This window comes from Sparus aurata, chromosome 21, assembly GCF_900880675.1.
Source record: "Sparus aurata chromosome 21, fSpaAur1.1, whole genome shotgun sequence".
NCBI classification, from domain to species: Eukaryota; Metazoa; Chordata; class Actinopteri; order Spariformes; family Sparidae; genus Sparus; species Sparus aurata.
Genome location: NC_044207.1, coordinates 24,994,872 through 25,016,415, shown reverse-complemented (window position 1 = coordinate 25,016,415; position 21,544 = coordinate 24,994,872). Strand labels below are relative to the sequence as shown.

Here is a 21,544-nt window from a genome sequence, read left to right as displayed (position 1 = left end):
TGTTATTAAAAGTTGTGCGCTTGGTGCTAAAGTTTCGTGCGCAGTAGCACAAGATTGTGACACGACGCGCTGACCTCGTGAGGTCAACCCAGACAGGAGGGGAGCTCCCGCCGTCCAATCACGAGCCTCCCCCAGCCCCAGAACGTCCGGGTCTTGGGCCAATCAGGAGTGGCAGCGCGGAGTCAGAGGCGACAGCGAGCGCAGATAAAATGTTTGACTTCCATCCATCCTCTCAAACCATCCACTCAATCCCCGCAGGAACCGTCAGCGACCTGCACTTTGGTTCGAACTCGGATACCGACGCTTCTCCCGCCGCGGCGACCTGTTACTGAGAACCAGGGAGGCTGCGTGAAGAGAAAACAGGCGACAACCATTACAGCACAACAAAGGGATTAAAAGAAAAAAGCGATCCGAGCAGAGAGGCAGCTCCGTCCAGAAACTGTTACCTGACGCACGGTCAGGATCATGACAGCGCTCGCAGGAGGTTTACCGAGAATGATGAGACCGACTCCTCACCAGAACTACCCGCGGGGAGGATACTCTCTGGAGGGTAAGAACCGCCACCGGTTGCTGCTCACAAGCTTGAATGTTAGATAGAAACTTTTGAGAGAAGTTCTGGAAAAGTTGACAGGCTCGAGTTGTGGGAAGCTTTGAACCAAACAGTATGAAAAAATGTTCAGGGTTCAGCCTGGATGTCTTGTGAAAACGTTCTGTTTTGAGTTTTAATTTAATTGATGTATTTATTAGGCCAGTTTGTGTTATTATCAGGTATGTTGCTGTCAAGAAAAATATGTCTTTTTGGTGCCACCTGCAGTAAATTTCTTATTTACGTCTTTTGCCACAATAAGATAAAAATTAAAGTTTATTTTCACGACTTTGCAGAGCACTTTAGTCTGATTTTCAAATTTTTTGTATATCCTTCAGAGGTTTTCAGAAACAGTCTTTTCAATAAGTAAAAGAAAACACAACAACAGCAACATGCTCTCTGATTATTCGACTAATAAATCCCCACACGCCGCTGTGCAGTCTCTACTCCTTTAGGACAGGGTCGGGTCAACCAGCTCGGTGGCGTCTTCATAAACGGCAGACCTCTCCCGAACCACATCCGCCACAAGATCGTGGAGATGGCCCATCACGGCGTCCGGCCGTGCGTCATCTCCCGTCAGCTGCGGGTGTCCCACGGCTGCGTCTCCAAAATTCTGTGCCGGTACCAGGAGACCGGATCCATCAGGCCGGGAGCCATCGGAGGCAGCAAGCCGAAGGTAGGGAGATGAAGTTTGGAGAAAATTATGGAAAAAAGGGAAGCGACGAATAATTTATGAGAAACTGAGCTTCTTCTTCTTCTTCTTCTTCTTCTTCTTCTTCTTCTTCTTCTTCTTCTTTTTTTTTTTTTAAGTTATAACTCCAATTTTCTGTCTAAATATGTGATTTAAACGAAAAACAAGTCAGGAAGTTTAATGCTGGATGTGTTTTATTACTTGACATTTTAAATTTGACTCTTCTAGATAAATAATCTTTTGAATTTCTGGTTCACGGCTTCAGCAATTAATTCAACTATTCAGTCTCGGCCTATAATAATAATAATAATAATAATAATAATAATAATAATAATAATAATAATAGTAATAGTAATAATAGTGATAATTAAATAAAACAGTGACTAACTCCTCTCTTGTTCTTCTTCCCATCAAAGCAAACCGCTTCTCCGGAGGTGGACAAGAAAATCGAAGAGTACAAGAGAGAGAACCCGGGCATGTTCAGCTGGGAGATCAGGGACAAGTTACTGAAAGACGGAGTCTGCGACAGGAACAACGTTCCCTCAGGTAGGCGACGGTTCCTGCACCTGAAGTGATAAAATAAGAAAATGAAAAAATACTGAAAAGAATGTGAGAATAAATGTCATACATTTCATTTGAGAAAAAAAAACTTTTATAAGCTGAAATTTTTATGTGAATGTGTCTATTTAAAGGACCCATTTGTGTATTTTTTCATGTGCAGCTTTTATTCGTCCAGACATATTAATCGTGTGTTTTTTTTTCTTCCCACTGCTCTCCTCTCAGTGAGCGCCATCAGTCGCATCATGCGCTCTAAGTTCGGCGGAGTTGGTGACGATGATGAGGACGACGACGAGGTGGTGAAGAGGGAGATGGAGGAGAGCGAGCCGCGGACAAAACACAGCATCGACGGCATCCTGGGAGACAGATGTAAGTGAAGCACTGCGGTTATTTACATCTGCGCTGTGTGCTCTGTAACTGAGCGAGGATGGTGCGATGTGGTTGTTTTCCTAACGGCCGAGTTGGACAGAAAACTTTAGATAATGATAATAATAATAATAATAATGATAATAATAATAATAATAATGATAATAATAATAATATATTTCATTCGTAAAGGAATAATCGTCCCAGCTGTTTTCCCGCAGTGGAAAGTTAAATGCGTAAAAGTTTCAGGTGCTTTTTACGCATGCGCTCACGCTTCTGAGATTTAACAAATATGCAGAGATTTTTTTTTTTTTTAAACTGGATAGTCAAACATTTGTCTAACTTCCAAGCCTGAGAATTTCTTTCCTTTCTTTTTACGCACACAATCGGACACTTGAGGATGAACTTCAGGGGACAAAGCGGGGAGAGTCCATTGAGACTCACACCTCAGTTTGACGAGCACAAAAGCCAAAGTGCAGTGAGCGGCTCAGTGGTGTACAAAAAGACGCCAGCGCCTTTCAAAATGGGCAAAGAAAGGGGGGAAAAAGTGCGCTGACAAAAGGCCGGGAGAAGACATTATGAACCCGCAATGAGCGATGAATTATTCAGGGACAGCAATAGGCCCAGAGCGACCTGGTTTATAGACTGCTCAGAAAGAAAAAAAAAAGTGCCAATCTGAGCTGTTTCCCGCACTGTTTACAGTTTGTCACGCAGAGAAAACACATGCGGGAGAAGAAGCTCAGACTTCGGGCAAACACCTGTTGATTTACGACCTGTTGGGCTCTGAGGAGCGCTGCAGCAGAAAACGAAGGCTGCTGCTGGAGACACGATGGCGTCTGGAGTTAATCATTGATGAGAGGACTTGTAGAGGCAGCGGTGGTGTTTTTGGAGATGTTTAATTACGCGCAGATTTATCCGTTTTTAATCAGTGTTGTGGGTTTGTTTGTGCTCGGTTTTATTGTCTAATTTTGAAGAGCTAATAACTGGACCTGCAGAAAAAAATAAAATAAACATCAGGTTTAAGCTCTTTAAGGATAAAATAAATCTAACAGAGATTCATCAGAATGCCGTTATTATTTTGCGCACGGAGCTTTTGTCACAGTCTTTGCGCGCTGAGCGTGACGCCTTCAGCCAGTGAGCGCAGGGAAACCCTTCTCTTCTCCCCACTAGATTAAATCCAAACCTTTTATTTCTCCCCACTTTCATCTCGGACAGAGTCCGCCCCTTTCCTTTCCGCCTAGGGCGCACACATTCATGCAATATCTGTGGGCACATCCCTCTCTCCCTCTTCCAGGGCCAGACGCATCCCTCAAACTAATTTTTTAAATTTTTATTTTATTTGTAATAAAATAAAAATTGAAGTAAAGATTTTAGAGAGGATAAAAAATCAGGATGCTTTTTTAAATTAATCTGATATTTTTTGTTTAAAAATCTAAACCTAGAGGAGAACCTGCCATAGAGAAAAATGTATTTTCTCCTTCTTAATCTGGCATGAATTTGTTGAAAGAAAACAAATAACATTAGCTTTTTTTTTCCTCCACATCAAATAGGTGACATCCTCCATGCAAACAGCTCTGAGGTACTTTCCCCCCCATTGATATACAGAACAGCACTATTTCATTCTTGTGTCTCTTTGTGGAAGTGGTTGTTGTTTTTCCCTTTTATAGCTTCTTCATTAGAATGTGAAAAGGCCGGTTTGGGGACTGAGAGAGTGTCTTCTGGCCAAATATTGATTAAGTAGGTGTTTGCAGAGGCTATTGTTGTGCCGGAGAGAGGGCCTGTTGCTCTCTGCCCCTTTCTCCTCTACCACTATTGTTGGCTTTCCTTAAGTGCTAAGATCAAAGCTGACTCATTTAGATTTATTTGTCTGGGAAAAGGACTGCTAAGGTTTGTGGGATAAAGTATGCCGGGCAGCCCCGGGTCTGCATGGCATTAGCAAGTGGCTGGAGCATTGTGGGAAAAAAAAAGGGATGTTTGCTGGAATGAATCTGATGCTAACTTGTTTATATCTTCCTCTAGCTGTTTGAGTTATGGGGGAATTCAAACAACACGAGTGCTTGAAAGAATCTCTCTGCGCCATTTATCACATTTGTCCACAAAGCGGGAGAAACATCCAGCCCGGTGCATCTCTGTACTAACTCATTTTTGCAGAAAATGTAACGCGCTGCCAAGATTTTTGTTTTTTTGCCATGAGCGGGCGCTGAATTAATTGATCGCATCCTTCCCCTCTATTTATTACTGTTAGCACTTTAGCCTCATTTAACTAATTAAAGCAACCCAAGTCATGAAAGAGGAGTAGCCACTCTCGCAGGACCCATTTATGGCGGTGGGGGTGAAGCCCCGAAGAGAAAAAAAGAAAAGCTCAGAAATACAAACAGTCAAAGGGATAACTTTTCTTTAAAGGGAATCCTGCAGGGCCAAATTGAATGAGCCCAGCTCTTTCAAATCTGCCATGGTGAACGCAGTCAACATGTAATAATTGGTTTCATTGAGGTTCATTCCAACAATCTGCTGCCATTCTCCTGCCTCCATTGTCCGGGGGCAGGCAAATAGCCAGAGGGACAGGAGGAATCAAGTGCTGACAAAACATGAAAGATTTAGCTGCTTTTGTCAAAGGAGCTGAGTAGGACTTTGTTTGTGTAAATAAACTGGGTTACCGGCTCCCCGTGACGCTGGCATGGATTTCGGAGTGAGGGGAAAAAATTTGGAGGGCGAGGAGAGCAGGGAGATCATATTTGTGTTTTGTTTTTTTTTTGAGAGAGAGAGAGTTTACCACATGTTAAAAAGCAAGCGCCTTGCACACACAAGGACGACGGTAGCAAACCTCCCACGCCACATCCGAGTCACATAATCCAATTTTCAAAAGTTCAAAACTTACACCCTCACGAGACGTTTAGGAACATAAACAGATACATTTCCTCTTGCAGAAACGGAGCACGCGGCGCAATAACCCCACGCGGATGGATGTTTGAATTTCTCCGACTTCTTTGTTAGGGGTCCTCGCATTTCCACGGTGAATGAGTTTGAGATTGGAGGTTTAGAGCAGAGGCAGGAGACAGAAGGCCTCAATGCAACCAGAGGAATGTCTGCTGGAGCCACATTTCCATTTTCCTCTCAGGGCTGGATAATGGAGAAATTTATATGTGGGCCTCACTCTGAGGTTTCCTGTGTTAATAGTGCTTATAATGCCGGTGTAGCCCTGCGGACTGCTGGGGAAAAAACAAACCAGAGGTCAAAATATGGTTCTGCCCCGGAGAGGAGGAGATAGATAGATAGATAGATAGATAGATAGATAGATAGATAGATCAATTTGCTTACGTAAAAGTAGAAATACAATTTTCTAAAAGTACCCCATTACAAGTAAAACGTCACTTAAGTAAAAGCATTATTAGCTAAATGTACCCAAAGTATTGAAAGTATATACTTCTAGGTGGATAAGTTGTACAGTACATCATATCTAAAAAGTAACTAGTAGCTATAAGTGTAATATAAATGTCTACAATAGAAATACTCAGTTAATGTAAAAGTATGTCGGAGTTGTTTTTAATTACCAGTGATGGAATGTAACTAAGTACATTAACTAAAGTACTACACTAATTTCCAGGTACTCGTACTTCCAAGGAAACAAATATTGATACAAATATTGTACTTTGACTGCACTGCATTTATTTGATAACTTTAGTTACTAGTTACTCTGCAGATTACTCGCAGCATCAGAGCCAAAGAAGATTTTTTTAAATCAATAAATATAATTGACAGTCAGATTTAAAAAACACATTTCATCAATTGCTTGATTAAAAGTAGAAACAACACAGTCTAAAAATACTCCATTATATGTCTCAGTCCTGAATTGTGAAGTTAAAGTAAAAGTATATGAGCATTATCAGCAAAAGTACGTAAAGTATCACTGATAAAAGTACTCATAATGCAGAATGAGTGTTTCATAAAAGAAAATTGTAAGTGTGAGTATGTGTCAGAACAGTATCGAAGGACAGCAATTGTGTAAATGTACATAGTTAAATTTAAGTACAAATAGAAACACCACAGTCTAAAAATACTTTATGACAACTAAAGTCTTGAATTCAAAAGTAATTTAAGTCAAACTACATTAGTATTATCAGTAAAATTAAAGTTCTCATTATGCAGAATGTCTCTTTTCAAGATGTATTATAATAAAACTATTTTAAAGTAGTTTGTTAATGTGGATGCAGTTTTAGATACTAGTACAAAGCATCACATCTTAAAAGTAACTAGAAACTGTCAGTGTCAAAAAATGTAGTGGAGTAAAAAAGCACAACTTTTTAAAATGTCATAAGTATGTCAGAATTGTATTTTACTACAGTACTCGAGTAAAAGTTCCTCTACTAGATAAATTGCTTTAGTAAAAGTAGAAACAGCACAGTCCAAAAATACTCCATTACAAGGAAAAGTCCTGAATTCAAGTGATTAGAGTCAAATATTAATAGAGTATTATCAGCAAAGTGTGTCAGCATATTCCAAAGTAGTTTGTCACCGTGAATATTAGTGAATAGATTATGTAAACATGTAAATCTAAAAAGTAACTTGTAACTTCTGAGTGTCAAAAAATGTAGCGAAATAAAAAAGTAGGATATTTCTCTAATGTGAAGTGAAATTAAGTGAAGTAGAAGTACAACATAGCATAAAGTAAAAATATTAAAGTATGTCAGGGTTGTATTTAAGTACAGTACTTGAGTAAGTAGACAGACGGATAGATTACACACCCAAAACCTTTACGTTCTGTTGGTGTGATTCTCAAGTCTCCCTCTCTCTCCAAAAAGAAAAAAAAAAAAAGAAAAAAAGAAAAAAGAAAGAAAAAATCCACACCGGCTGATCTGCAACTGAATACAGACTCTATGCTTCATTAAAGCCTCTTTCTCTGTTGGCACCCACATTGTGATCCTCCAATATTAATTCAAAGGACAATTAATGAATGCAGGCCAACTTTGAAGTAATGGGCCGGGGTCCTGCCCCGAGCCGGCCCCTCGGCGCTGATGTACTCTCCGCATTCTCCCCACTAACCCCAGAGACACTGTGAAGTGACTGAAAGAGAAGCAATGAGCAATGGAAGGTCAAGGAGAGGAGCCCCGGCAGAAAAAGAACTCTCTATTTCCTTGGAAGTATTAGCCAAGCAAAACTCTGTGATGGGGAGGATAAAGGAGCGTGAGGAGAAAGGGGTCGGGGGGCGAGGGGACTCTGCAAAGAGGAGCACAATGGGATAGTTAATTGAGTAAAGCCAGACAGCGTTGTCAATCACTTAACTTTGTTTAGCCTCAGTTTTTGTGGAGCTGTTTCGTCCAGCACATTGCACATCACGGACACGCCAGTGCAACTCCGCTGCTGTTTTGATTAATGTCTTTTTTTTTTCCTCCTGTCTGAACAAAGAAATCCACTTCAAAAAGATCAGAAAATGTAGGATATGTAAGATTTTAAGAAGAGTATGTTCCACGTTACAGCGTTTATTTGTCCAAACACGGGTGGTTAAAACGACAATAGAATCTGAAGGCCTGCTCGTAAAAACCGAGAGAAGTTCCCCCCCGTAAACGAGTGTTTTACACGCGGAATGCGGTGATGGCTTCTCTCTCTGCCGAGTGAAGTTTTGTTGAAGGGTCGGGCGGTGAGGCCGTCTTTCGCTGCAGCGCTGCGCAGTAGCTGTGAAAAGGTCAGGGGCTAACCTAGGGTCACTTGACTGTTAAAACTATCAGGGCCCCAGGAAAAGGGAGGTTACGATAATGTTGGGGGAAGAGATGACAACTGATGGGCTCCCCTGATATCGCACCGGTGAGTCGTCGAGTAAATCGCCGGTTGTTTCTGAGCGAGCTGGTTAGTCTCCGTTTGACTGGAACGTGCGGCAGACTGGCCTGTTGCTTTGTCCCCGCGTGGTTTCTTGCGCTGTTGCTTTGTCCCTGCCCCGGGGGTGGAAATGCCACCGTGAAACTGTCACCTAACTGCACCACGGTGGAACTAAATAATAACCACCGCACACTGGGCACACATAATGGCCACTGAGGGCCATTTGGGGCTTTTTTGTCGCTGCACCAATATTAGACAGAGATACATCTTTCAAAGTCATATCGCCGGCTATTTCTTTGTCCGTTAAGTGCCAGCCTCCTGCTCGTACTCGCTCTTCCGTCCATCACATCATCATCTCCCTCGCTCTTTCTCTCTATCTGCCTCCCCCCCTCCCACACTCCACCCACCACTCGCCTCTGTTTTCCCAGGCAGCTGCGGGTTCCTGGGGGCTCTTTAGCAAGTCAAGTGAGCAGCCCACTCGCCTCCATTTTTTTCCCCTAACTGTTAACCCCAGCTGAGCCCATAAGCTGTCAGTTAACTATTCTTCTCCCTCCAGTGCATCTGCTCGCTCTGGCTCTATATGTGGCGTGCCACTATTTTATTCAGTGGCCCACTCGCACTGTGCTCCGTGGCCTGAAAGGACCAGATCTACTTCCCTGGGCAAATAACTAGTTCATTTGTCTCTTCTGCCCTTTGTTTTGTGTTGCGAACACATGTCACCAGCTCAATTACCTTCTCTATTAACGGCCCCTGGAGGAAGGGCTAGCCAGCCCCTAGCAAGGCAGGACTATAAACTGCCCCATATGCTCCGCTTCTCTTTCTCTTTCTCACCGAGGCTCTTCATCTCTTCCCCCTTCCTTCTCGGTTCCACTTTCCGTTTTTTTTTCCCCCTCCCTCCTTCCCCCGTTCTTTACTCTAATACCTGATTTCATTATCTCTCACTCTTTTCTGTCGCTCTGTCCACCTCGTCCATTTTTTCCGCAATTTCAAGCTGCGCGTGTGAATTTGTGCACACGTACATTGGTGTGTGTGTGTGTGTGTGTGTGTGTGTGCGCGTCTGGGCACGTCTCTTTATATTAACGTCTCTGGAGCGGATGGGAGGGGGATGAATGCTTGGCAAGGCGAGGCCCGGCCGACGTAGACTATGAGGGTAAACAAGAGCAGTCTTTATTCCCACAGTTGGAGTCCTCTCTTGTTTTTTTCAGTTTTTTTGTTCGGGCCTGTTTGAGGCTGCACTGCTGCAGGTGAAGCTAATAAGACTGGACGTTCCTCAGGTTCACATCTGTGACCCTCTGGAGTTTATCTTCCCTGCCTGTCAGTCTCGTCTCTCGATCGATAAATGGTTCTGTTTACCTCGAGCGGTCCTTTTTTCCTGCCGATGTTTGAGTGCGTCTGCAAAAAAAAAAAAAAAAAACCACCTGTAAATTCAATTATTCAATTTTAGTCAGCTGAGAGAGAGGAACCTGTTGAATTCACTTGTTGAATCCAAAACCCTCCTAACTTACATAAATGCACCACTTTGCTATCCAAACCACCTTGTTTTTGGTTTATTAACCTACATCTTGCTTTGTTTTGAAAGGTCTGTTTCATGAATGGTTCTGCAGCAGCCCCCAATTTCCACTTGAGGGATAATAATCTATCTTTTTATTAAGACTCTTGTCGGAGCCGCGGCCAAACTGTGAGCGGCTATGGAGTATTTTCAGCTCCCTGGTGCTTTAGCTGCAGCGTAAAATTTGATTTGGGTGTTTAAGTAAGGAGGTCGAGGCCTCCCTTTTGTGTGTTTAGTATCCTCCTCTGCCGTTTGTTGCGGGGAATGTGTGGGAACAACCCTCTCGCCGTCAGCGCGCCTTAAAATCGATCCACGGCGGCGTTAAAGAGCCGTATTTATAGATGTCAAAGACGTGGCTGCAGCGGCGGGGGAAAAGAGAGGAGTGAAGTGAATGGGTGAGATGGAAGGGACAGGTCCAACTTTTTTAAGAATGAGCAGCACCCCCGTTTTTCCTCGGCTTCCCCCAGCATCCTCTTCAGGTGCCTTCAGCCTCCCATCTCCTCTCCATGTCAACCTCTTCAACTGCCCCATCCCCCCGGCTCTGTGCCCCTCAGGCCGTGGAGGGAGGGGATGAAGGGGTGCTCCCCTGCTGTGCCCCTCCACAGCCCCCAGTGGCCCTTCTCTGGACCCCTTTGTGCCCCCGCCTCCCTTCTCCCTCCCACCCTTCATTCCCCCACTCAGCCCCTGGCCCTACAGCCCCCATCTCACCCTACAGCAGCCCCCCCTCACTCCCCTGCTGGGCAGGTGACAGGCCCCTGAATGCGGGCCCGGGCGTCCCTGATGGCTCCTACAGATGGAGCGTGGTAATCGGCCCAATAGAGCCCTGCCACAGGCTTTTCCCTGCTAAGATACAAAGGCTTGGCCACATCACTTCCAAAAAAAAAAAAAAAAAGAAAAAAAAAGACAGAGAGTGAGGAGAGAGGAAGAGAGCAAAAGAGAAAGTGCAAGCCAGAGGATGACAAAAGCAACACTGTCATTTGCCATTAAGAGAGCGTCTGTGACGGAGTGTTTTCTCTGTAGTTACTAATAATAAAAACAGGGAGGGGAAAAAAAAGAGAGGGAAAGACAGAAATAAAGGGGGCAAAGGAGGAGAGATCCACCCCCACCCTGCAGTTAACATGAGTTACAGTGCCGATGGGGAGCCTTCTCCTCTCGGAGGAGTTTTATGAGCTCCCCTTCCCTCCCTCAAGAATCTTTTCGTTTCTGCGCCGTCATTGCTTCTCTGTCTCCTTCTTTCTTTCTCTGTTTACTCCGTCTTTAAAATGGTAATGACGTTGCATGTTACCTAGCTTGTAGTCTTCGCCTTTGCTAGCTCCCTAATCCCAGCAGTATTGATGTTTATAGGAAAAGTATCACGATGTATTCTCACGCTGTGTGGCCTTCTCTCCACGCCTGTTATTAAAAAAAAAAAAAATGTTTTGGTCCGACCGCTCTCGGGCCACATCCTTGCCTCAACAAACCACATCCAAAACTCATAGTGCACGTTCCAGGAGTGTTTGAGCATCCAGCCAATCCTCCGTGAGCCCCCTGTGCCAGCGTGGCGCCCTCGGTTCAAATGTAATAAAGAGCTCTTCTCAGCGGCATCAGAATCTTGTGTGTGCCGGCGGTCCCGGAGCCCAGCAGCATTCCCAGGCAGCAAATCCGTGTGTAATGCCTGGTCAGACGCACACTGGCAACCGGCACAAACATTTCCTGCTTGGCTCAGGAGGCTCCAGAGGCAAGGGGAGATTCCTGCTAACCCCCCCTCCCTTCTCCATGTCTGACTTGGCACTTTTTAATTAAAGCTTTAAATCTGGAGGGCAGAGGGAGAATGAGCCGTCCGGGGAGACAGAAGCTGAGGCCTTTTTCTGTCGCGTACACCTGCTTATTTATTCTCTCCAAGTTTAGGTGTTTGTGGAAAAAGTGCAGTGAACCTTCCTCATGCGGTTTAAGAGGTCTCCCTCGGGTGGATTTGGGAGTGGATTCCGACTCTTTCTGTCTTGTGTCCATCTGTGTTTGACACATTGTCATGGATGGCGTTCATTGAGCGGGCCCGAGACGCGGCAGATGCATGCTGGTGCGTACGACTGAGATGGGGGGGACTGCGGACACGTAATGGCGCACAAAGGCAGGCTGTCACGCTAGTTTGTGGCGCCTAATCATTATTTAATAGATGGGCAACCTCCCCCCCCGAAATGCAGCAATGGCCCTCTGTCTCCAGTCTCAAGCCTTCATTGATTCCCTTCTTCTGCTGAATTAGATCCCAATAGCTGTCTCCCACTCGAACAGTCGCTCTGTCTCCTGCCCTCAACTGAACAAACAGATTAAGAAGCACCTGCGAAAAGGCTGCCTGCTCTTCACTATGGGACCCTATCGACATAGCGCACAGCATGGCTAAGACCGGGAGAGACACAGTGTCCCAGGGAATAGATGCCCCAGAGGGATCTAGTCCTCTTTAATCCGTGTTCAAGCAGCTTCTGGCTTTTGATCCCCTCAGGAACCACTGAGGAGTTTAGGGCAGCAGGAGGACACAATCTAAAGTTGCTCCGTACCATGTGTTGCACTCAGCATAATCTGTCTATTGTGACCCCAGCTTTAGTATTTGCCCTAAAATTGTTCTGTTTTTTTGTTTGTGCCGTTCCAGCCAGCCACTCGGACGAGGCCTCCGATGTGGACTCCGAGCCGGGCCTGCCCCTGAAGCGGAAGCAGCGCCGCAGCCGGACCACCTTCACGGCGGAGCAGCTGGAGGAGCTGGAGAGGGCCTTCGAGCGCACGCACTACCCCGACATCTACACACGGGAGGAGCTGGCTCAGAGGGCCAAACTGACGGAGGCTCGAGTTCAGGTTAGACACGCGCCGCGCCGACACACTCTTGTGTTGATGTGTTGGCCTGTCATGGATATGTGTCATGTGGGGGCGTTAAATTGCCCTGGGATGTTGCCACACATTCCTTACAGCTATTAGACATTAGACATGTGTCCCTCCTCATGTCTCACCCCCCCCTCCCCCTCCACCAAGTGCACAGAGATACACTGCGCCCACTGTGTACGAAGACAGATTGTCGTTTTTTGTCAGACTTGTCCGTGTGTAAAGATCCCTCCCAAAATAGATGCCTGATTTAGATAGTGTGCTAATATCGGCTTTACCAGCTGTGAGAGCCCTCTGGCGTTTGCCTGTGAACTCGGTGACTTGCAGCAGCGCACAAAGATGTAATGTCTGTGGTTTCACTGCACGCGCCAGATGTTAAGATCTCTATCAGTTCAGCTCCTTGTAATGGGAGGCCTCGCACACACAGCACATAAAATTCACAGGCACACACACACACACTCTCGAAAAATATAGATGACCGTAAACCGAATGTGCGCTGCAATTCAACTTATTCCATTCGGTAGGCAGATAAATAAACGCTCTTTTTTTCGGCTTTCAGGTGTGGTTCAGCAACAGGAGGGCCCGGTGGAGGAAGCAAGCAGGGGCCAGTCAACTGATGGCGTTTAACCACCTCATCCCCGGCGGTTTCCCTCCGTCAGCCATGTCAGGCCTGCAGTCCTATCAGCTGTCCGACAGCCCCTACACCCCCACTTCTATAGCTCAAGGTGGGTTCAGACAAACATTCATGCTTCAGGATGTTTGCAGTCTAAAGTATACTTTAGTATTCTAGCAATAAGGGCTAAAAACACCCGTATTGGTTTTTAAGCAGCATTGTTTTATTCCCAGCAGTGTCCGAGCAGCCCAGTACAGTCCACAGACCGCAGCCCCTGCCCCCCACCTCCGTGCACCAGAGTGGGCTCAGCTCGTCAGCGGCCTCCCAGGATGGAAGCTCCGCGTACTGCCTGTCTTCTGGACGTCACGGCTTCTCAGGATACTCGGACAGCTTCGTGGCCCCGACGGGACACAGCAACGCCGTCAACCCCGCCATCAGCAACGGCCTCTCACCACAGGTTCGTCTCCACCTCCAGTGTTAAAGCACAGCGCACGAAAAACCTACAAATATCAGCAAACCCCACACATATGTTGTCATACTAGGAAACGGGACACCAAGTGCACCATATGGAAGGATAATGACAAACACACACACACACTTCGACCTCCGAGGTGTCATTGAGGTGACATTGATGAAAACCTTGTTAGGCTCGAAAACACGGTAGCTTTTCATTTCTGTTTATTTCGACGGGCTGTTTGATGAATTTGAAATGTGGCAAACGTCAGTCTTTGGGGAGGGAAGAAGGACCAGACATGAGGACGGATGTATGGATGTCGGATGATGACACAAATCAAAACTGAAAAGACAATTATGGTCGATTACACAGTCATCAGTGTCCATCAGTGGCTCCCTACCGGCCCAGAAGATGGACTAACAGGCGGAAAACGAGCTTTTAACCGCCACAAAGGGTGGCCGGCCCACATGCAATGCATGCTGGGTACTAATTCCCATGAGAGAGAATCTCAGACTCCTGTCAGGCACTGATAAAAAACTGCCTCAGGCAGGTTTGTTACTGTGTGAGCGCCTGAGGATGTATGTATATTGAAAAAGAGAAGATCTTTGTTGTGGCTGCCAGGGTGCACGGTCAGGAAGTGGTAGGTGGCTCCATTGTGGCTGAAGGTATAATTGACTCCTTTGATATATGACAGGAATCTGAATCCTCAAGAGCCGGCCACATTTACTTTCAAAACATCATTCTTTGGGTGTTTTTGTTTTCTATTTGGACAGATAACATTGTGGAGGGAAAGACATCAGCTGCACATCAGTGGTCCACAGTTTGAATCTTCTTTCGTTTGAACTTTAAAAAGTTTGTGTGCCGCGCAGAGGAACCTGCCCTTGTGTAACCGAGCGCACGGCTGTGGCGCGAGTTCACACACCCACAGGGTCAGCGAGTGACTTAAACTCCAATAAAGAGGCCAAAGGTGGCGTGGCCTCGTGGATGGTTTCAGCATTAACCTTAGCGGGGCAGCTCGGTACAGAATGGACACCTCATCTCGTGCCTGGAATGTTTTCTCAGTCTGGAATTGCAATCACGGAACGTTCCAGTGTCTTAATTGATTGGAATGAAGTAATCTATCCCCTTGTAACGCAGTGTGTAATTTATGCAAATGACTCACTTTGTTGGCTAATTTGTTTTAATTCATGTAGTCATTGCAGCTGTTTGAATGTATATTGCGATACAGTTTTTCTCCATTTCGGATGAGGATAGAATTAATTCCCTGGTTTTAACTTAATAAGAGGGAGGAAATGAGAATTGATTAAATTCTGTGACATTGATAGTTAATACATGAAGACCTCTCTGCACTTAGAAAACTTTGCCGCTTCAATTTTCTCGGATAGCCACGCAGCTTGGTCCGTTTTGTATTAAATCCTCCCTGGAATTGCCTGGTTATCCGAACTCTGGATCTGTCTATAAAAGTTGCCCCGCGCTATCTACTCTTCTGTATCCGTCAGAGGATTCAGAGGTTCAGGCAACTCCAGATATGGTCACATTAGAGCGCCGCGGAGTTTTGATATGGATAAGGTTTACTTTAGATAGGCGATATTGTTGTCTGAGCAGTTAGCTCTGTATTCGGAGCTTCAGTCGGCCCAGTGGTTTCCCCGTGGTGCGGGATCTGTGGCGTCTCACTGCTGATCTGGTGCATACCAAAGGAACCCTTTCTCACCATGGAAGCGAGCGGCCGGGATTTGCACCCCCCTGAGACCTAATCCCCGGAACAACCTCAAAACAGACACCATCGGGGAAACTGGCTGCCGTTTTCAGCTGCAGACGGCGAGTGCAATGGACGCATGAGAGCGTAGATAGACACAGGGCGTCTGGCAGAAACAAATACGTACCATACACTGCTGTTATGGATAAACGCCAGAGGACAAACTGTTTTTCACGAAGCCGCGAGAAAACTTTACGCTTTAGCAATCACTTAATGAATTGAATCTTTTGATGAGAAAATAAAAATTCAGAAGCACTATGCATTACAGCTCAGTGACGTCATGTAAAAGTCTGATAATAAAGAGGTAATAATTGAGTAATAAACTAATTATTACGTGATTACCCGGTAATAACTTAGTAATAACAATGGGTTAATCTCAGTAATATTAGACCTTATTTAAACAGGGTAATAAGTGAACAAAAACAAAGGGTAGTCATGGTTATACATATATGAATAATTAAAAACACTGAAAGAAAGTGATGGAAGGAATCCCTTTGACTTTTAAAATGTAAAACATGTACACGGCATAAACGGGTTCAGTTTTTTTCAGTTTATAATCAGGTAATTTAGCCTTCTGCAGCTGTGTTACGTTACGTTAATTTCAATTTTTCTCCTCCTCAGTACTTCCACTCCACATATTTTGGAGATTTTGATTTTTTTTTTTTTTACCCCACTACCTTTATTTGATAAAGTTAGTTACATGTTACCTTGCGGATTCTGCTGCATCAGAGCCAGCGAAGCACATTTAAAAAATCATCTATGTAAATATAAGTTCAATTTACTTTTACCTGTACCTTTTATATTTGAGTACACTTAATTGCAGATATGTTCAGTACTAATTGTATCTTTGACTTTCAGTTTTACCAAAGCAATATTCTAACGCTTCTATTTTCTATCTAGTATGGTTAAAAGTCACAGCTTATGTCAACTTTATTAGGTTATCACCCCTTTAATGTCATCATGTTTAATCTGAATATTGCACTTTTAATGTTAACCGGTGTTACCAAAATAACAGCACCAATATAATTCTATATTTAAACATGTTTTCCGATAATAACCTTTTGTTAGTGGTACATTACACCAAAATACCCAATGTTACTACCAAGCAATTACCTTGTTAATAATTTACGTAATTACACGGTATTACTGTATAATTACCTCATTATTACCGAACTCCGACCATTTTATTACTGAGCTGTGATGTTAAAGGCTTCCACAAGTTATTCTGACACTTCAAGGAGAGGAAACACTTAAAGCAGCGTGAGGCTTTGTGGTTCGTGTATTTTCGCGGCATCTCAAACGTATAAATGCTCAAACTTTAATGGACTCTGTGTGCAGTGGGTGTTTGTATTTGACAGTCTATCACCCGTCCTTAGCAGCGAGAGAAATAACGCTTCAGTGGTAGGCCGCATTGATGTGTTTGTCAGATGTGTGAGGTCAGATCACTTTGACAGACCGGCTGTAAATTACATACATTACAGAGTGCGTGTACATGCGAGTATGTGTGTGTGTGTGTGTGTGTGTGTGTGTGCCAGCTGGCTGTCAGTCGCATCTCTCCGGGATGTTTTAAAGTGTGTGTTTGGTTCCGTGTTCTGCTTCAGCTCTATTTTTCTCCTACATGGTCTGTAACTCTTGTTCGCCCCTCAACTTGGCTTTTTTTTTTTTTTTTTTCAGACGTTTTCATGACTTTGCTTCTCACGCAAACCCCTTTAACGTGCAGCTGTTCGCGATGTATCACTGATACCCCTACAGCCCTGACATCAGAGCAAAAAATGCTTATATTACACACACACACACACACCTACAGTTAAACACACAACCCCACACGTAGGAGAGGTAGTGCTTACACACATAGACAAACACAACCCACTTTCCTTCGTTCCCACGTACCCTTTGGCCTCCTCACCCCGGCCCCACAAGGACACGGTGATTTTAGGGCATCAAGAGAATGCGAGAGGGGAGAAGAGACAGTAAGAGAGGGCACGTAATCTGTTCGAATCCTACCCCAAAACACATCACGTTCTGAAAAACATGGAGTTTAGGTGTTGCTCTCACGTTGCGATCGGCCGATGTCACGATGAGCAAAGTGGAAAAAATATAAAAATATCCTCTCCGTGCATACGTTCGACAGGATAACTCCAACAAATAACAATGGTTGGCTAAATTGTTGACCTTTTCGGCCCCTCAATCAGTCAAGCAAAGGAAAAGGGAAACCACATGTGCGAGGGAAGCCAGTAATAATGTTTTTCTGACATGAACAAGGAGAGAGACGTTCACTGGAGCCCACCTGAGTAGAGTGGAAAAGTTAATCAACTGGTGTAAAAAGAAATCTATTTTGAGTGAATGAATTGGCTTTGTATTCTTCTTTTTTCGGACCAATTTACCTTGAGATATATTTAATGCAAATTTTTTATGGTGTGACTAGAAAAGAAAGAAAGTGAAGGACAGCTCTCCAACCGGACTTTTCAACATTTCCACATAGACATTGTGTGCAAAACGCATTCTGTTTCATAGATTTGCCAGAATACAAGCTGGAGAAGTGCATCTTGCGCCAAACTTTCTTTTATATAATTTAAGTCAAATTTGGAGTGGGTGATCTAGTCACTTTACGTGTTCAGCACCTACACTGTAAATTTGACTTTACTTAAAAAAAGAGTCAGGAAACAGATTACCTCAGGACAACTTCAAATTATTAGTCTCCTTCACTTGGTCATTTTGGTTTCCTCAATTCCTCAGTGAGGTCCTTGTGCTTCTATCCTGGCTCGAGCGCGTTGTAACTTCCTCCAACACCAACAAAAAGTCTTTATATTTGTGTCTTTCCTTCTTTATCCTCTTCTCTTGTAATAACCCAGTTTTCCTCCATGTCTCCCCCCCAGGTGATGGGCCTATTGAACCCAGGTGGAGTGTCACATCAGTCCCAGAGTGACTTTGCCCTCTCCCCGCTGACCGGAGGCCTGGAGCCCAACGGTGGCATGGCCGCCAGCTGTCACGGCTCCCAGCGCCTGGAGGCTCTACCGGGCCTGACCAGTATGCCCACCCTGCCTAGCACCCAGTCTTACTGCCCACCTTCCTACACCTCCCCGGCCTACGCCATGGACCACCATCCATCCTACCAGTACGGACAGTACAGTCAGAGCAAGGTGAGCTTGAAATACACTGTTTACTTAACTGGTGTTTAAAGACTTTACTGCATTTAAATGATCTGTAATTGATTGGAGGTTATGTTCCTCCTCTGACCCCTGACTTAGTTTATATTTTCAGACCCACGTTAATTTGCGCGGATTCCTCTGATGAGCGAGCTTCTCGAATCACCCCGCGCTCTGCTGAAATTACATGTATGTCGGAGCGCACTCCTGGCCAGGTTACCTCAGTTTACATTACCATCATCCGCCTGGCCACGTGGCCGAGCCTTATCCCATCGGGCGCATTTTTTTTTTCCGCCCGCTGTCCTTTCGTGACCTCGTGTGATGAGCTGTGCCCATCAAACCCTCAGCGCGGTTTACCTAGCCATGTAATGACCCCTGTGTAACAGAGATAGCCGCCCAAATGAAGGGAGCCACTTCCCAAAGCGTGTTTGACAGGAGGGAGGGGTCGCGGCGGTGTGTAGCTGGGGCTGATCTGAGGTACACTACCACATGTTGACTGGCCCATCAGTGGCAACATCTTGATGTCATTAATTTAGCCAGCGCTGGGAGAGCCTGCTTGTAGCTATCGGGGGTTTGTGTGCGTATGTGAGCACAGGCATATGTATGTGTGTGTGTATGTATAAAAGGGGCTGTTTAACAGGGGGCGATTATGGCCCTTGGCAGGCCCGGATTAGAACCAGGTGTCCCACTGGAGGTCAGATTTAAAGTTGTTATTGATCAGTGGAGCAGAGCCAGAAATCCAGGCTCAGGCCCGGTCTCGGGCTAGTTTTACCGACCACAGTAGGTTCAAAGAACGTCTGAGAAGATTCCCAAAGCTCTTCACCTGTTCTTTTAGTTTTATTATCTAACCTAGGACCCCAGTTTCCAGTCTCACCTGCTCTCATCTGCTCTTAAACACCTCTTTCACCTCTCATTTAACTTCCCATGTCACACTTTTGTTGACCATCAGGGGATTCAAAGCTGAGGAGTCTTTCTAACCCTCCTCCTCTCTTTTTTCTTGTTCTCCTCAGGTGCCTTTCATTATATGAAGCCCCCAACACGGCCGGAACAGGAGGCTTCCCGGCCGGTCTGACATTCATCGCCAGAGACAAACACTCCTAGCCCTGAGGACAGTGACAGAGAATTTGAGGGAGTGAAGCGGTGGAAGTTTTTTCTCCTTCAGCAAAGGGGGGACCAGTTCAGACGGAGGTGTAGCGGCGATGGAGGGGGTTTGACCGGAATAATTAGGACCAAAGGCGCAGCCTCTCCTGTTACCTGGCAGTCGCTTTGCTTGTGCGTCACGTCATGCTCCAAGGACCAACCCCGGTTCGTTCGTCCACGCTCAAAGAGGAAAAGGAGCGGGGTGGGGAAGGGGCAGTAAATACATTCAAGATTGTGTATTTGATTTTTTTGTAATAAGCGGCAGAGATGCAAGTTGAGGCGGACTTGGCGAGCCCATCCCCCCTCGTGCTTCTCTTCATCACAGTGTCTTAGGAAAATAATATTTACTGTACATTGATGTGATTCTTGTGTGAGACGTTGGAGATGAAAAAAACGCGACTACAACGGGGAGAACCAGCAGAAAAAGGCGGAGTGGAGTCATAGCAAAACCACTGCAACCCAAAGAAAGTGCAATACATTCATACCTCATGTGATGTAAATTAACACGGATCGAATGCCCCCTGATTATACCCTCTCTCTTTCTAATGTCACTAATACTGGGTCGTGTGCATTGATCAATCAGGGGAAAAATCATCGAGCGATGACGAAAATAGCGAGCGTAGTCGTGATGTCATGAAGCCAAAAAATTCTCTGCCAGTGAATACATTATTCAGTTGGACAGTTAATTTTCAATTGTTTTTTTTGTTTTTTTTTGTTGTTGTTATTGCATGTGTTAAATTAGTTCTCACCACAAACATGCAAACATTAGTTCCATTTTATTATTTATTTAGTGTTGTTAAAGTGTTCTGTGTCCTCTGTGCGTCTTGTATTAAGCGCTCCCGGGTGCTTAAGTAAGTCTTACACGATGTTCATTATACATGTTTTTTTTTTTTCTTTTTGTATAATTTTCATTTACATTGGCGTAAAAAAATGATTTTGTTGTAAGGAGTTTTGTGTACAATACAGCACTATTTACTATTTATAATAAACTGTATAAAAATGTAGAACGTTTGGACTGAGTGGGTGTCGTGTTGTGTTTAACGGGATAGCTGCCGCTGAGGCGTCGTGTCCTCGCGTTTCTTCAAACGTGTTTCTGACCATGCTGTCGAGAGAATCACTTAAATGTTACTCAAGTACAAGTTAAAGTAATTGTATTAAATACTACTAAATTAAAAAGACAAAGTATTCTTTATCAAACCCTGCTCAGAGTATTAGTTCGCTGCTAACCGTTGCATGTTTAATCATTATTGATAGCAGGCATCCAATCAAACAGGTTTCTGTTTAATTACTCCTGCGCTGTTCTGCTCAGTGTTCACGGTCGCCTCTCCGAACCTGCTTCAGGGTTTTGTGTTTGTTGTCCGTATGTCAGGCTCTCCTTTTCCTGCTTTGTGATTAAACAGTGTAACTGGCTGCAAAATACAGATGAAAGGTTAAGATATTAATACAAATTATACTCAGTACCCTATTATAATTTCAAAAGTAACTAAGTAGATCACATGGTGCATGAGTAAAAGTAAAAGTCATTCACTTGAATAACTGTAATTTGAGTGGCTTTAACTAGTTACTTCCTTCCCTGGTTCCTGAGGTGTTCACACACTATAATTAAAAGCTTAAAGTCATTTTTGGCCAAATAAAGTACTTAAACTACTAAAATCACAATCAGTGGAGTGCAAACCTCCCTCAAGGCCCAGCAATCCCCTTTAATTAAATTAAGCCTAATCCAATATGAAATTAAACATATTTAAATCTGCTAGGTTCGGATTCGTATTTTGATCCGCATCAAGTGGCACTCACTAATAGATACCAGCCGCCAAATGCGCTTTGATAAAAAACCCCACAAAAAACAAGACGCATTTTTCCATGGGGAATAAACCAAAAGGTTGAAAAATTGCCCTCTTTCATCATGTTAGAGAAAGTGAAAAAATGGTGCATTAAACTTCTGTTTCTCTAGATCCACACTGAAAGTAGTCAGGGATCTATCCTGGATGTAGACCCATCCACCATCCAAGTTTCGTGGAAATTTGTTT

At 44.5% G+C, this 21,544-nt stretch overlaps 1 protein-coding gene across 2 annotated transcripts; it reads left to right on the top strand.

Moving 5' to 3' along the window:
* Nucleotides 1-212: 212 nt before the first annotated feature.
* On the top strand, nucleotides 213-20,528 carry pax3a (paired box 3a). 2 transcript variants are annotated; one of them, XM_030401566.1, is made up of 9 exons: nucleotides 213-550; nucleotides 1,027-1,262; nucleotides 1,694-1,823; nucleotides 2,061-2,204; nucleotides 12,185-12,384; nucleotides 12,968-13,133; nucleotides 13,258-13,478; nucleotides 18,108-18,371; nucleotides 19,388-20,528. In XM_030401566.1, the coding sequence occupies exons 1-9, from the start codon at nucleotides 466-468 to the stop codon at nucleotides 19,403-19,405; spliced, it is 1,464 nt and encodes a 487-aa protein (XP_030257426.1). In that variant the 5' UTR covers nucleotides 213-465; the 3' UTR covers nucleotides 19,406-20,528. The 2 variants fall into 2 exon arrangements, with proteins under 2 accessions (XP_030257426.1, XP_030257425.1); XM_030401565.1 differs by having other exon boundaries at nucleotides 13,255-13,478.
* The last annotated feature ends 1,016 nt before the right edge of the window (nucleotides 20,529-21,544 follow it).